General features: G+C 34.9%; 1 protein-coding gene across 2 annotated transcripts in view; it reads left to right on the forward strand.

The window, feature by feature from the left end:
* Window positions 1-12,604, forward strand: part of LOC149544097 (Tetratricopeptide repeat (TPR)-like superfamily protein) — a 130,764-nt gene extending 118,160 nt beyond the window's left edge. For both annotated transcript variants that reach the window (XM_089798680.1, XM_089798681.1), the window contains exons 6-8: window positions 11,789-11,870; window positions 11,982-12,042; window positions 12,136-12,604. In XM_089798680.1, coding sequence (XP_089654806.1) covers window positions 11,789-11,870; window positions 11,982-12,042; window positions 12,136-12,184 — 192 coding nt within the window. In that variant the 3' untranslated portion in view covers window positions 12,185-12,604. The remainder of the gene's footprint in view (window positions 1-11,788; window positions 11,871-11,981; window positions 12,043-12,135) is intronic.
* Window positions 12,605-13,904: the final 1,300 nt, after the last annotated feature.

The following is a 13,904-nucleotide window of genomic DNA, read 5'->3' on the forward strand; positions in this document are numbered from 1 at the left end:
ATGAGTTCGAAGTGGTGTCACACTCATCTTGTCATTAAGGAAGATTATTGATTAAATGGGAGCTTATAATTGCTGTATTCTTTAGCCCCGTGTCAAGAATTCTCAGAGTTATTATCTCCTTCGCCATTGATGTCAAAGGAGAAGTAGAGGTGGGGTGAGTTGTATTTTTGTGGACTGCTACACATGTAATAGCACTGCCCTAATATTTTGGTATGTGTTTTTCAAATGTAGTGACCTCTTATATTTATATGAGAATTGAGTCATGAATAGACATGTCCCTTCATGGGACAAGTCTATTCATTAACATAATGAAAATCATTTTATATATATATATATATCTTTACTACAATTTATTCGAGAGAAGCTACAAAACATTAACACGCCCTCTTAGCTAGGGAGGATAAACGCAAGACAAATATTACACGATTGATAATATTAGGAATGACAAATTTTAAGGATATCTTTGATTAGAGGATATCCACCATTTTGATCATGAGTATTGGTCTTCCAGAATATCAGCACATTATATTCACCAAATACTCTAAGTAATGTTTTGATATCATGAGTATTGGTCTTCTAGAATATCAACACATGATATTCACCAAGTACTCAAATGAGGTTTGATATCACATTTGGTATCATGAGTATTGGTCTCCCCATAATATCGACATTCGATATTCACCAAGTACTCAAAAAGTTTTGATATCACATCTGCTATCATGAGTATTAGTCTTCTAGAATATCAATGATATTCACCAAATACTCTTTGAGCAATGACCTTCTAGAATGTTGAGATGCAAGATGTTCACCAAGTACTGTGAGTAGTGGCCTCCAAAACATCAAGTCGCATGATATTCACCAAGTACTCTGTGTAATGGCCCTCCAGAACATTAATTTGCATAGCATTCACTATGTACTCAAAAAATGTTTGTAAGGTATGTGCACACGCATTCTCATAGTGGTTACCATATAAACATCCACCATGCAAAATATAATCTATCATGATTTGCATAGACATCATAAGATATCCATCATAACAAAAGTTTAAGTTATTGTAAGATCGCCACCTTTCAATAACTTCTGCAAATACAAGTGATGATCATTTGGAAGTCATCACTTCCTCATTATGTACACCGGGGATAGGCCAATTAAGGTCATACAGTCACACACAAAGTCTTTTGAACTCTCTCTGAAAAATCAATCATCTGAGCTCCTCAACCAAAGTTTCCTTTTATGAAGTGTCGTACTCCCTCTGAATTGGATATGATCAAGATCTTCAAAGACCAACTAAAACATGTCCTCTATTTGCTGCTTCAGATGGATGTGTCAGACTCCCGCTTTTTTTGCAAGAACATTCTCAGAGGAAAAGATCAAGTTAAATAGCTCATATAGTGTTGAATACAATTGGTTGATTGTGTATTGTCTTTGATGTTACACCAAATGTCATATCTTTGCCAGTTAGTGTATGCCGAGCTCACTCGGGTGATGAAGACAGTTTCCTGTATTTGTCATGCATTCCGAAGTTTGCCAAGTTCAGAATACAATGTCTACCGAGTTCACTTAGGCAACAAAGAAAAGTTCGTAGAAGATTGAGTGTTAACCGAGCTCACTTGGTTAATGAAGGAAAAGTTGGATGGAACTAGTGTTGATTGAGCTCACTCGGTTACCAAAGGAACTTTGTGAAGATGCTGTGTTAACCGAGCTCACTCGATTAATGAAGGAAAAGTTGGATGGAACTAATGTTAACCGAGCTCACTCGGTTACCAAAGGAACTTTGTGAAGATGTAGCATTAACCGAGTTCACTTGGTTAACACAGGAAAATCGTTTCTGAGTTAGTGTCTACTGAGTAGGGTCGACTAACGAAGGATTTTCTTGTTTTGGCATATTGAGTGTAATAGATTTGTTTGTTGGTTCTAGCCGACTGAGGAGATGAATTTTAATTAGTCTAAGTTGTATTCAAGCCGACTTGACAATGTGTATGATATAAATATAAGGTCAAGTTGAGGATTGAATGTGTGCAAGTGAAAAGAAGATTCGAAGATGCTTAGAGGAAGCGAATTAGAAGGATAAGCAAAATATCCTTGTGGAGCTGCAAAGATACATTCGATCAGAAAGGATCAAGTATACAAAGCCAGAATTGAGATTTGTAATCAGCAATTCAGTTGCATTAGAAATCAGGTCATCTCATTGTTACTCTCTAACCATTGTAGTAGTTATCTAAATCTCTTAATTGAGTTGGCTTGACAGCTATTTGTAAATCCTCTAACATGGTTGTATTTCTAGATTGAAGTGTCTAAAGACCTCTAACAAGGCCACTCCTAACAGGGTGATTAAATCCTCTAACAACGTCAAACCTAATAGTGTGTTTTGTGACTTTTAACAGGTTTGGCTCCTAACAGGGCTCACTTTAGAACAGTGAAAATCAGTAACTAGTTGCAATTGGTGGTGTTTCCCAAATTGGGTTTCCACACTAAATCTTGGTGTCACTTATGTTCATGCTATTTCTTTCATGTGTATGCAATTAAGTTTATTAAGGTAAATCATAGAAAGCATCTTAAAGATTTGCATGCTAAGCATTTGCCGCTAAGGTCGATTAAATCCTCTCACAAGGTCACACCAAATAGTGTGTTTTGTAACCTTTAACAAGTTTGGCTCCTAACAGGGCTCACTTTAAAAGAGTGAAAATCAGTTACTAGTTGCAACTGGTGGTGTTTTCCAAATTGGGTTTCCACGCTAAATCTTGGTGTCACTTGTGTTCATGCTATTTCTTTCATGTGTATGCAATTAAGTTTATTAAGGTAAATCATAGAAAGCATCTTAAAGATTTGCATGCTAAGCATTTGCTGAGTTACAATTGTTATTTCAGTACTTAGCGAGTTACAACATTTACTAGTGTAAACCAAGTGCTTGTGTGTTTACTGAGCTTCAGTATTTTCAGTGAAGTTTATGTTCTTTGTTGACATCTAAGGGATCTAAGATTTATTTTAGTAGTAATTTATTCACCCCTCCCTTCTTAGGTACTCCTCTTATATTTCCAACATATAGTATGAGTAAGAGAGAGTCTAACATAGTACTCAAGAATAATTCTGCATAATGATATAAGATCATTCCAATGTAATAATATAGGTAAAGATATAATTTAAATATATACTTTGAACATATATATATATATATATATATATATATAATCTATGTTTTCACATGTTATTATATAATATACATATATAATCACCATCCCTATAATTATATAAGAAACTTAAATTCTATTTCATAATTATATGAAAAAGAAAAAATAAGTATCATACTACTATATACCTTCAGAGGATTGTTACATTGAATCCATAACAATTCCCTTGACATGCTTCTTAAAACAAAGATTACCTTCACTCACGTATGTCCTCTTCATTGGGTGCTTCCAACATGAATGTCTTTCCCACGTGGCTGAGGACTGGCCTAAACATAATTAATACCCTTCCTTGTCATATCCTCATGACCTGTGTTTGATTTTCTAAGCCTTTAATATGTCATGTGAAGAGCAAATGATTATATTGAGGGGGGGGTGAATCAGTATAATAATAAATTTGCCAATTTATAACTTTTGTCCAAACAATTAACTTCAAATGCTGAAATGAACAATTATGCATGTGAATGCAATAACACAAAATTTATGTTTAAACCCAATTTGAGAGAAAACCATGAAAATAAATGCTTTTATAGAAATTGTTCATTTACAATGATTTTGCAGGCTAAAACCTACTAGAGGCTACAACTTCTATGTTTATGAGCACCAACTCACAGGAAACTCCGACTCGCACACTTTGTAGGCTCCAACCTACTGGAAGCATGAGCACCAACCCACTGCACACAAACTTCTTTTCCACCTTGACAATGTTGCTATCTTCAACGAATGATGGATGCTTCAATTCACATAACTTCCCTTTTAATCTGATATTTATAGATGTTTTCAGCACACACCCTTCCTAAAGTCAGCCTCTTAATAATATATTCCTTTATATTCTGATATATTAAGCTGATAATATATTATTTCTTGAAACTCTGCTTATTCTCTTCTTCTTATACCACTTTATATCTGCATACATTTCTTATGTCTGACTTCTTTCATATTTGACATGCCTATCAATATTTATCAGATTTTAATAAATCTGAATATATTTATTGTTCAATCTAGCTGCAGCAAGTTTTATTCCGATACTCTTTCTACTCTTTAATTCATCACTTCTTACACTCTTCCCCTTTTTAATCATTCCACACACACACTTCTTCTGCATATTCCTTTTGCTCTGTTTCTCTATCTTTATTTCACAGCTCACATACTTATAATGTATATATATCAATCTGAATATATTATTTTATTCCTTTATTTTATTTCAAATGATTAATTCCTTAAATATCTTAAGAATATTTAAATGTGTCTTTTCAAACTAAAATCTCATGTCCCTTCATTATATCTTTTTCTTTATTATAATCGCATATCCTTGATTTGAATTAGTAATTGTATCTTTATGTTTAGTCAACTTCATTAGTGTTTGTCTATAATTTCTTGTAATATGTTTCCACTGCCAACGTGTATTTGATTCCAGTGTGATTAAAACTTCATACTATTGACATTGATGACGCACGCTAACAATAGTAGTTTTGTACATGCTTATGAAATCCTTTGATGTCAATGACAATTCTTCCATCATCATGTACTATCTGCTCTGGGACTTAATTACCCATTTTATGTGAGCAATCTCCAAAGCATTAAACTTTCCCTCTATCTTTAGCAATATCTACTATACCCGATAAAATACATATGTTCAGTATTATAAATTTTAACCATATGTCAATGGGTCCAATCACCAATTGGGATTCATATGTTTTTATTATATATATTTCTTCCCTCCTTTTCATCCATATTATGTAACGTGCCTCCCCTTTATATTATAAATTCTCCTTCCTTGCTGGCAGCATGTGTAGTGTTGACTATATGTGTGCTCGTCTTTGACTTAGACGAGCGACTTCCCAGTTATTTTAGGATGGGTGAGCGACTTCCAAGGAGAGTCTGTTGTGACTTTGTAGTTCCAACAGTCCTGTGGATGCCACATTGACTTAGGCTTTGATGTGGGTTCTTTCTATGTTTGGCTCTCCCCACATTTGATCCTGGCTCATATTATGTCGCAGACCATTATGCAGATTTGGAGTGTTGTACAAACTACCTTGCTAAATCAACCTTCTCGGTTTCTCCCATTCCTTTTTTCCACCCATCGATTAGAGATAGTCACAACATTCTATTAGTGCAGTGCATATGACCACAATAAATGCAGAGGTGGTGGTCTCTTCTATAATCGCGGTGGTCTCTTTTATAGTCATAGACAACATATGCAATAGTTGGGTTGTCGTTGGTCCTATCGATCACCAATTTTTAATACTCCTATGATTCGACTTTATGCAATAGCTCCCATAGATGGTGTAGATTTCCCACCATGTATTAAAATCTGATCCCAAATCTTAGTGGCCTACGTTGATCGCATTACAAGACTTTAATCTTTAAAAATCAGTCTTTGACCATTGTGTGTGTACTCCCCTCCAGTCTTGTGGTGAATTGCTTTGAGATGTGTTTCTTAGTTGCTCATTTGTACATCTGTTATATGGTAATAATATTCCAATACATATGCTTTTGTAATCAAAATATTCAAATCTTGTTTAAACTTGATAACATAAGGTGCTAGCTATAAAACTCTATAATTCTCATTACAGAGTAGAGTCGGATCAAATATATATGTTCTCAATCTTAATAATATTATCTGCATTGGATTCTCATCTCCAAATATTTGTAATGACTTTTCCTTCAATTATAGTCTTTCAAGAATCAGCGGATACACCTTACCTTCTACCCCATTCTCTCTATCCCATAATGTTTCAAACAATGCTACACAGGTCTCAGGAATGAAATTTTCTCTGATACCATGTTGTATTTCTGAGGACCCTGCAAATGTAATAGCACTGCCATAATGTTTTGGTATGTGTTTTTCAAATATAACGACCTCTTATATTTATTGAGAATTGAGTCAAAAATAGACATGCCTCTTCATGTGACAAGTCTATTCATTAACATAATGAATCAAAATATATATATATATATATATATATATAGAGAGAGAGAGAGAGAGAGAGAGAGAGAGAGAGAGAGAGAGAGAGAGGCTACAATTTATCTAAGAGAAGCTAAAAAACGTCAACAGGAGCAAGAGTACATTGTACATTTATTTTTCAGTTTTGTAAGCTTGAAATTGTCATCAAAAGAGGGACATTGTTAGATAATTGTAATTGATATCTGTTGTGAGGTTTTTACACCATCGCCCCAAAATTTTGGGGACCCCCTTTTTTTCTGATTGCCTTCACAATTTTCGGTCCAGAGGTTTCAAATTTGAAGATTTCACGTCTTGGACACCTTCAGGGCCAGTGGGGAGAGGGTTAGAATTATTTTCACCCGGTTTCAACTTGATTTTCCAGAGCCACCAATTTCATCCTTAGGCCGAATAAATTTTAAAAGAGCAACACTTGGCAGGATAAAATTGTAAATTTTGTACTTAGACAGTTTCTTTTGAAAATTTGGATATAATTGTATAAAATTGGATAATTTTCAAAAAATGAAATTTTTGTTAAATTTGGTCCTTTGGAAAATCTTAATTATTTTTTTGGTGAAGAAAATTAATTTTTGTGATGGTGAAATAAAATTGCAAAATCAATTTTTGGCTCTAGAAGAAATTTTATTTTATTTTTGTCAAAAAATTTATAATTGGCATAGCAAAATTGATTTGAGAAAAACTGCAAAAAATTGGCTTTAATAGATTAAAATTGCCTTGAAAACTTTTTGCCTTTAATGAAATTGGGAATTTAATATTGAAAAATGACTTTTGGTTAGCCAAAATACAATTTTAATGACGTATTAATTACTAAATCCTCATTAAATAGAAATATTTAACATCTCCAAGGCACCATTTAATTTCTTTTTGCAATTTAGAACTAATTGACAATTTTAAAAATTAATTTTCATCATGGCAAAATTAATTTTGGTTAAGTATTTAATTGTGGGGCATAATTTTGCATTAATTATTTGTTTTTCTTTCTCCTAGGGTCCAAGAAGAAAGTTTGGTATAAGAGGAGGCCTCTCTCCCATTTCTTCCTCACTTCTCACTTCTCCTTCTCAAGGTGTTGGTGATTTTGCAAGAGCAGATCTGCACTCTTCTTGCTTGGCGAATTTTGTGGAAGGCGAAATTTGTGGGAGCCGAATTTTGTGGAGGGCGAAATTTGTGGAGGGCAAAATTTGTGGGAGCCGAAATTTGTGGGAGCCGAATTTTGTGGAGGGCGAATTTTGTGGGAGCCAAAATTTGTGGAAGATAAAATTTTGATTTTTTTCAAGAGGTTGCGATTTTTGCCCTAGGTTGGGTAATTTTATTTGGAGGTGAATTGCATGATAAATTTCTGATTTGCAAAGGGAATTTGAAATTCTTGAAAGTCATATCCTAAGTTCCAAAAAGTCGCTGTAAGATTATTGGTTAAGGTGAATTTTCATCATCTAGAGTTGCAAGGGGTGCTTAAGCTGACATCCATCTTTCGTTCTAGTCTAAGGATTGCTTTGCTTGGTTCTTCTTGCCTTCTGGTCCACTGCTCTACCATCCTGTAATAGGGCGACGAGCATGGAGGATGGTAGTGCAAGTAAGAATCCCAAGTGGGCGAACACTAAGAAAGACAAAGAGGATACGATGCCCAAAACTTCCTTCTTTTCGAAAATGAAGAGAATAACCGACACCAATATCGGTAGAGTGGACATGATACGGATGAAGGACAAAGTAAATGAAGGACAATCCCCATTGGCTATAGGTAGAGGTAATTTTTATCATCTAGAGTTGCAAGGGGTCCTTAAGCTGACATCCATCTTTCGTTCTAGTCTAAGGATTGCTCCTCTTGGTTCTTCTTGCCTTCTGGTCCACCACTCTACCATCTCATAATAGGGTGACGAGCATGGAGGATGTTAGTGCAAGTAAGAATCCCAAGCGGACAAGACTAAGAAAGACAAAGAGGATATGATGCCCAAAACTCCCTTCTCAAAAAAATGAGGTGAATAACCAATACCAATGGCGGTACCATAAAAGGATATACAAAAGGCAGTTGCACATCACAACCCAAGTGTCGACACGTCCATTACAACCATTATGAGCAACGTTGTTGTGGCGCTTGATTTTGAGGATATCAAAGAAGAGGATGTCAATGAAATAGATTTTGGATTGAGGTTGGATGAGTTGGGGAAGGTTGCTATCAAGAAGAAGCATTTGGGCACCCTTTTCTCTCTCAATGCTTTTATTGGATTTGAGAAAGAATATGAGAAGGTTCACAAAAGGATACTACAAGCAGCAAGTGGTGTGGCGAAAATCAGCGAAACTCAAGGCGAAGCACACACCTTGTCCTCCTATGGAAGAAGTTAAGGAAAGGCTAGCTAAGTTCATTGCCTTAGCTAAGAAGATGAAAGAAAAGGGAAGATTTATATTAGATCATTTGATGTAGGCCCAAGTGGCAATTTCCCTTTCTTCTAGAATAGGACAAGTGTCTATTTTTGATTGGCCACCATTTTGGTGCCTTCTCATTGGTTGCCACTTTTTGCACTTTTTTCATTAGTCCATTGATGAGGTGGCAACCCTAATTAGGGTTTTGAGGATCCAATCTGGATTGTTGATCTTGTTTTGATCTCCACCGTTTGTTGTATTTCTGGCCCCTATAAAAGGCCATTTGCTCTCATTTGTAAAGGGGTTGGAGAAATTGTTGGGAAGATAATACCAAAATTGCTCTCTTTTTCATTGTTGTGATTTGCATGTTGATTAAGAACATTGGATATTATTGCATGTTTTCTACTTCCACTTAGTTAGATTTCCTTTCAAGTTGTTAAAGTTGGTTTCATTTCAAGTTGCTAAGTAGGAGTGAAGTAGATGGATAGTTGTATGGTAGCATTGGTAAGTGTTTGATAGGGATCAGTGCTAGACCACTAGCATCCTAGCGGCTGGTTGGGAAGCTTTGTGTGGTAAGCTAGTTTATTATTCCTTTGAATCATTGCACCTATGGAAGTGAGGCCGTTGGTCAGCTCTCATTAGGTTCGATCCCCATCCATTTGCTAACCTTCCATTCATAGGAGCAGGAGTAGAATAGTAAGTAGCTGGGTTGTCGAAGCTTAGAGAAGCAAGTTAGAGGAGTAAGTTAAGTATTAGAACACATCCATTCACCTTCCACAACCATCGCTTTCCCATCAACATCATCACTGACAGACACATCCTCCATCACCACCACCATCAACATTATCTGCCTCCGCACATTTCACAAACCGAGTCATCATCTCCATCATTCCACCAAAGTCCAAGTCATCCTCGAATGAATAGCGTAAGGCCGCCTACGTGATTACCAGCAAATCACATCGATAAAACTGAGCGAGTATCCAACGGTGTAAGGAACATTGGAGCTATTGCTTATGTCTTCATGAGTAATAACTTTTCAAGGGAGGAGTTGCATGTTTGATATCCCATATTGAATATTCAAATCCTAATATGTTATGTAAGTGATACAAAGTTCGCATCAACAATATCCAAACTTGATACATGCAAAAAGATATAACAAACTATTGTTAGAAAGAATATGCTGCTGCTACAAAGACTGTCATTTTGTTAGAAAGAATTCACCTAACGTCTGATATTTCTAAAAGAAGGTAAGTATATATTCAAAGCAATAAAGGAAATATAACAACATAAATGTGGTAGTCACTTAAGGAAGAAAAGAAAGTTTGAGGATATGATAGGATAAACCAAATCTGATTAACATTTATGTCATAAAAAGAAAGATTGAATGTGTCATAAAAAGAAAGATTTAATGTCACACAGAGAAAGACTTTATGCAGATTTAAGAACAGATTTTATAAGGTTTCATGATCAGATTTGGGTACCCCAGATATTTTCGAAATCTTCTATTTTGAGAAATCTTGTCATTCTCAAAGATTTATATGGATATTTATGAAATTAAAAAGGAAAGGTCTGTTTAGAAGATGTTTTTTAGTGATTTAAAAATAAGAGATAAAGTTTGACGAGAATAAAAGTGGAAGCACAAATTTACTTTTATTGAGCAGAATTTGGAGAAGTTTTATTGAGTAGAGTCAGAGAAGATCTTTTTTGAGTGGAGTACGAAGAAGTTTTTTCAAGCAGCGTTTCTTGGAAGTTGTGTCTTATACTGAGCTTGGTGCTTTTAGTGAGTTAAAGCTCATGTTTGTAAGATTGGTGTCTTATGTGGATTGTTTCCTACAGTTTGTAAGAATAAAAGCAATAATTTTTTTAATTTTAAATTTTACCTTATGGGTTTCATGCAATTTATGTGTTCTTGCATGTGTTGTTTTCTCAATGTTTTTTGAAGTTATGTTGGCAAATTTGAATTAAGTGTTAAAGTCATTCTAATACTGATTCACCCATCCTCTTAGTATTAGCACATGCTCTTCAAAGCATCCCTCCTTGAAGGAAATATCTGAAGGCTGATCGAAGACTGCAGATAACAAGATGAACTGATCAGCCTTCATGAGTGGCACAGGAGCTTTCTATGGATTGTTCCTCTCGATATTCCTTGGCAGTCTTGATCCAACTCCTTCGTCAAGCTAAGGGTGGATGTTGGAGTTTGGAATCTTGTCTCATCTTCTAACAAATTTTAGGTTAGGTGCCTTATTTAGTTCAACGTCTGTTGGATGTTTATTGATGTGTTTATCATAGAATATTGAGTTTTAATAGAGCTATAGCCTACGGGTATTATCATACATGTCCTTGTACTTTTCATGTTGTTTTTATCTTGTAAAGCTTAGTCTCTTCTTACCTAAGGGCTTATGAGTGCTAATTTCTGTAGAGCTCCAATATAGGGAGGGGATGATTCAATTACTTTAAGTGGTAGTAATATTCTACTGAAAAAGACCACTTGAACTTCTTAAAGAGGTATTGTGTGAAGATATTGGGGGTTGGCTAAAATATCTGCTCTGTGGAGGGCTGTTCTTGATATTTGTTTATGTAAACATTTGCATCCCATTTGTGGATGTCATCTTTCATCTGTAAGCAATGTTTTCTTTACCTCTTTTCCCTGTACACAGAAACCTGGAAGTTTTATATTTCTGTTCTTTACATTCTGTAATTTGTTTCTTTAACAGAAAAGTAACAATTTAAGAGACAAATGGCAATATAGTTTTATAATTATTTAAGTGGTGGGAAGACATGCACGGGCAATTGTTTTTATATAGAACTGCTGATTATGGATCAATATTTTCATGCTTAGAAGGTTGTACTGATTGTCTTTCCGATGTTGTAACAATTTGACACAAATAATATATCCTTAATCTCCAGTATCAGCCTCTGTTTTGTGTTCTTTTATTATGTTAAATTTGGTCTTGGTTACTGAAGTCTTAAACATATTTAACTACAGTAATTTATGAATAATAATAATACATATGGGGATTATTTGAAAGTGCCATTCAGCACCCTGTGATTCAGTCTAGAACTTAATGTTTGTTACTTTGCTGCTCCACTTCTTATGTGGAAGTATTTATCAAGGATCACTATGCTTTTGTGCCTGAACTAGTCATTGTATAAACTATAAACAAATAAATAGAAAATAAGGTGCAGGCCGCCTTTGCTCTGTCAATTAGTACATCTCTGTTGCTTGATATGCCATTTTAAAGCTGTAATTTATGCATTAGTTCTTCACTTTGCTGGTGCACAGGTGAATTTGAGTAATGCAAATCTGGAAGGTGCTCTTGTCACAGGCAATACGTCTTTTAAGGGATCAATAATTACTGGGGCTGGTATGTTGTAAATGAATACTTATTATTTAAATTATTATTGCATTTGACTTGTACTCAGTTTTTTAACACATTGCAGCTATTTTCTGTGTTTCATGGTTCTAAAACATGTAGATTTTACTGATGTACCTTTGCGGGATGACCAGCGGCAATACCTTTGCAATATTGCTGATGGGTAATTATTTTTTTCAATCATACAGCTGAATGAAACAATGCTAATTTTGAACAAAATCTCTACAAATCAGCTCCACATGTTGGTGTTTTGCAGGGTAAATCCAACAACAGGCAATGCAACTCGAGACACATTGCTGTGTTAAGAGACTCTTGTAGACTGTTGCTGCAAACATACAAACTTGCAGCTGCACTACTGCTTGTTGCTTTTGTTTGTTTGTTGAAGTTTTGGTTATAGCTTCTGCTAAAATTCCTATTCTTTCTTCTGTAAAGTTCCATTTGTTGTAACTTGTGTGCATACACCTGTCCTTTAATGCATATATGTTTATATAATAATTTCCTTATAGAAATGTAGTACATGTTTGTGTACAAACTGTTAGAAATGTAGATGCGTAATTGGATGGATGTTTAGCTCTATAGAGTTGTCTACCATAGTGTGGTCGTGCATCTTAAAAATTTGCCTGGGCAGCCTATAAATTCAGATGACTTGAGAATCTGAGATATTTGCCAATGTGATATATAGTTTTATTTGAGTGTTTTAATTATAAAAACACTGATCTTCTGCAGAGTTTAGAGCAGCACTTAGGACAACACAATTATGCTTTTCTCCTGGCACATGAACAAGAGCATCTCTGATTTCTAAATTCTTTTTAATGTTCCTCATCTTTAGAGTGCATATCGGACTCTTAAAAAGTGCCAAGAAACCAAAGGGCAACCGCATTTTTTAGATTGATCTTAATGAGGTAATATAAGACTCAAGTTTTCTCCAATCAGCCAAACTGAATCAGTAAAATGCATGAATCTAAATGAGGTTAGAGCACAACCATAGATGACTTTCTAAGAAATTTGCAAAATATGAGCTAAAAATGGAGAAAGGAATGTAAATAGGAACAAATAACATATTTGAAAGCAAAATTGGAATGCCATTAGAATAGCATTCAAATACTTATTGTATTATATGTAAAATTTGTGTAGAAGGGCCTTTCTAGTTGTGAAGACTTGTTTCAAGGCTCTTGTTTAGGTACTAAATTTAAGCATATTGCACGATTGATGAATGGAATGAACTGTCCTAATTTTACTATTTCTTGTTATTTCCCCAGAATCAATTTGTTTTGAAGGCCAATGCTGAGTTTTAGGCGTTGGCTCTCAATAATTAGCTTTGTAGGAAATTTGGAATGGGTTTCATAGCTTGGTCTACAGCTTTCCAATTTTTTTGGATGAAAGGCTATTAGCCTGAAGATTTAAACTAATATGAAATATATAAGTAGCTGTATAAGAGAGATTAATGAAGACCATCAAACAAAAATGCTACGGTTGGGAAGGAGTGGCAAAAAAGTGCCTGGCAGACCCATAAATTTGGCCAAAAACTAATACCGCCAGAGGGCCAAGAGCTATACATTTTCCAAAATCAACCTCCTTCGCAATGGACACAGCAAAACAATAATTACATAACCATGCAAAATCAGGAGACACTAGAGTTATCTCCTATTTGTTCTGTAGTGGCTTCCTTCTGGTTATCATTTGCGCTAGGGACAAACCTGTTTGCAGCTCCTGAGTGTTCCAATTTTATTATTCCTTTGATTTGAGTGAGATAAATATCATTAGATCTTATTAATTGGCATTATATTTTCACCCTTTAGTAGACTAGCTTCATTAATGGTTGATTCCCCACAATGGTAGTAGAAGTTGCTAAGCAAGATGGCACCAAAGAAGACCTACAACATGTCTTATAGGTTTATCACGAGAGAAGTAAAAACTTTCTTTCATTGCATGCTCTAAAGTGTTTATATTCAATAAATTTTATTTTTTCATCAATATTAATAATTTTAATTTTTTTTCTGATGAAAATATTAGACTAGCTTAGAA

The sequence above is a fragment of the Cupressus sempervirens genome, chromosome 8 (assembly GCF_028749045.1).
Source record: "Cupressus sempervirens isolate cs-2001-9-10 chromosome 8, ASM2874904v1, whole genome shotgun sequence".
In the NCBI taxonomy this organism is placed as follows: domain Eukaryota; kingdom Viridiplantae; phylum Streptophyta; class Pinopsida; order Cupressales; family Cupressaceae; genus Cupressus; species Cupressus sempervirens.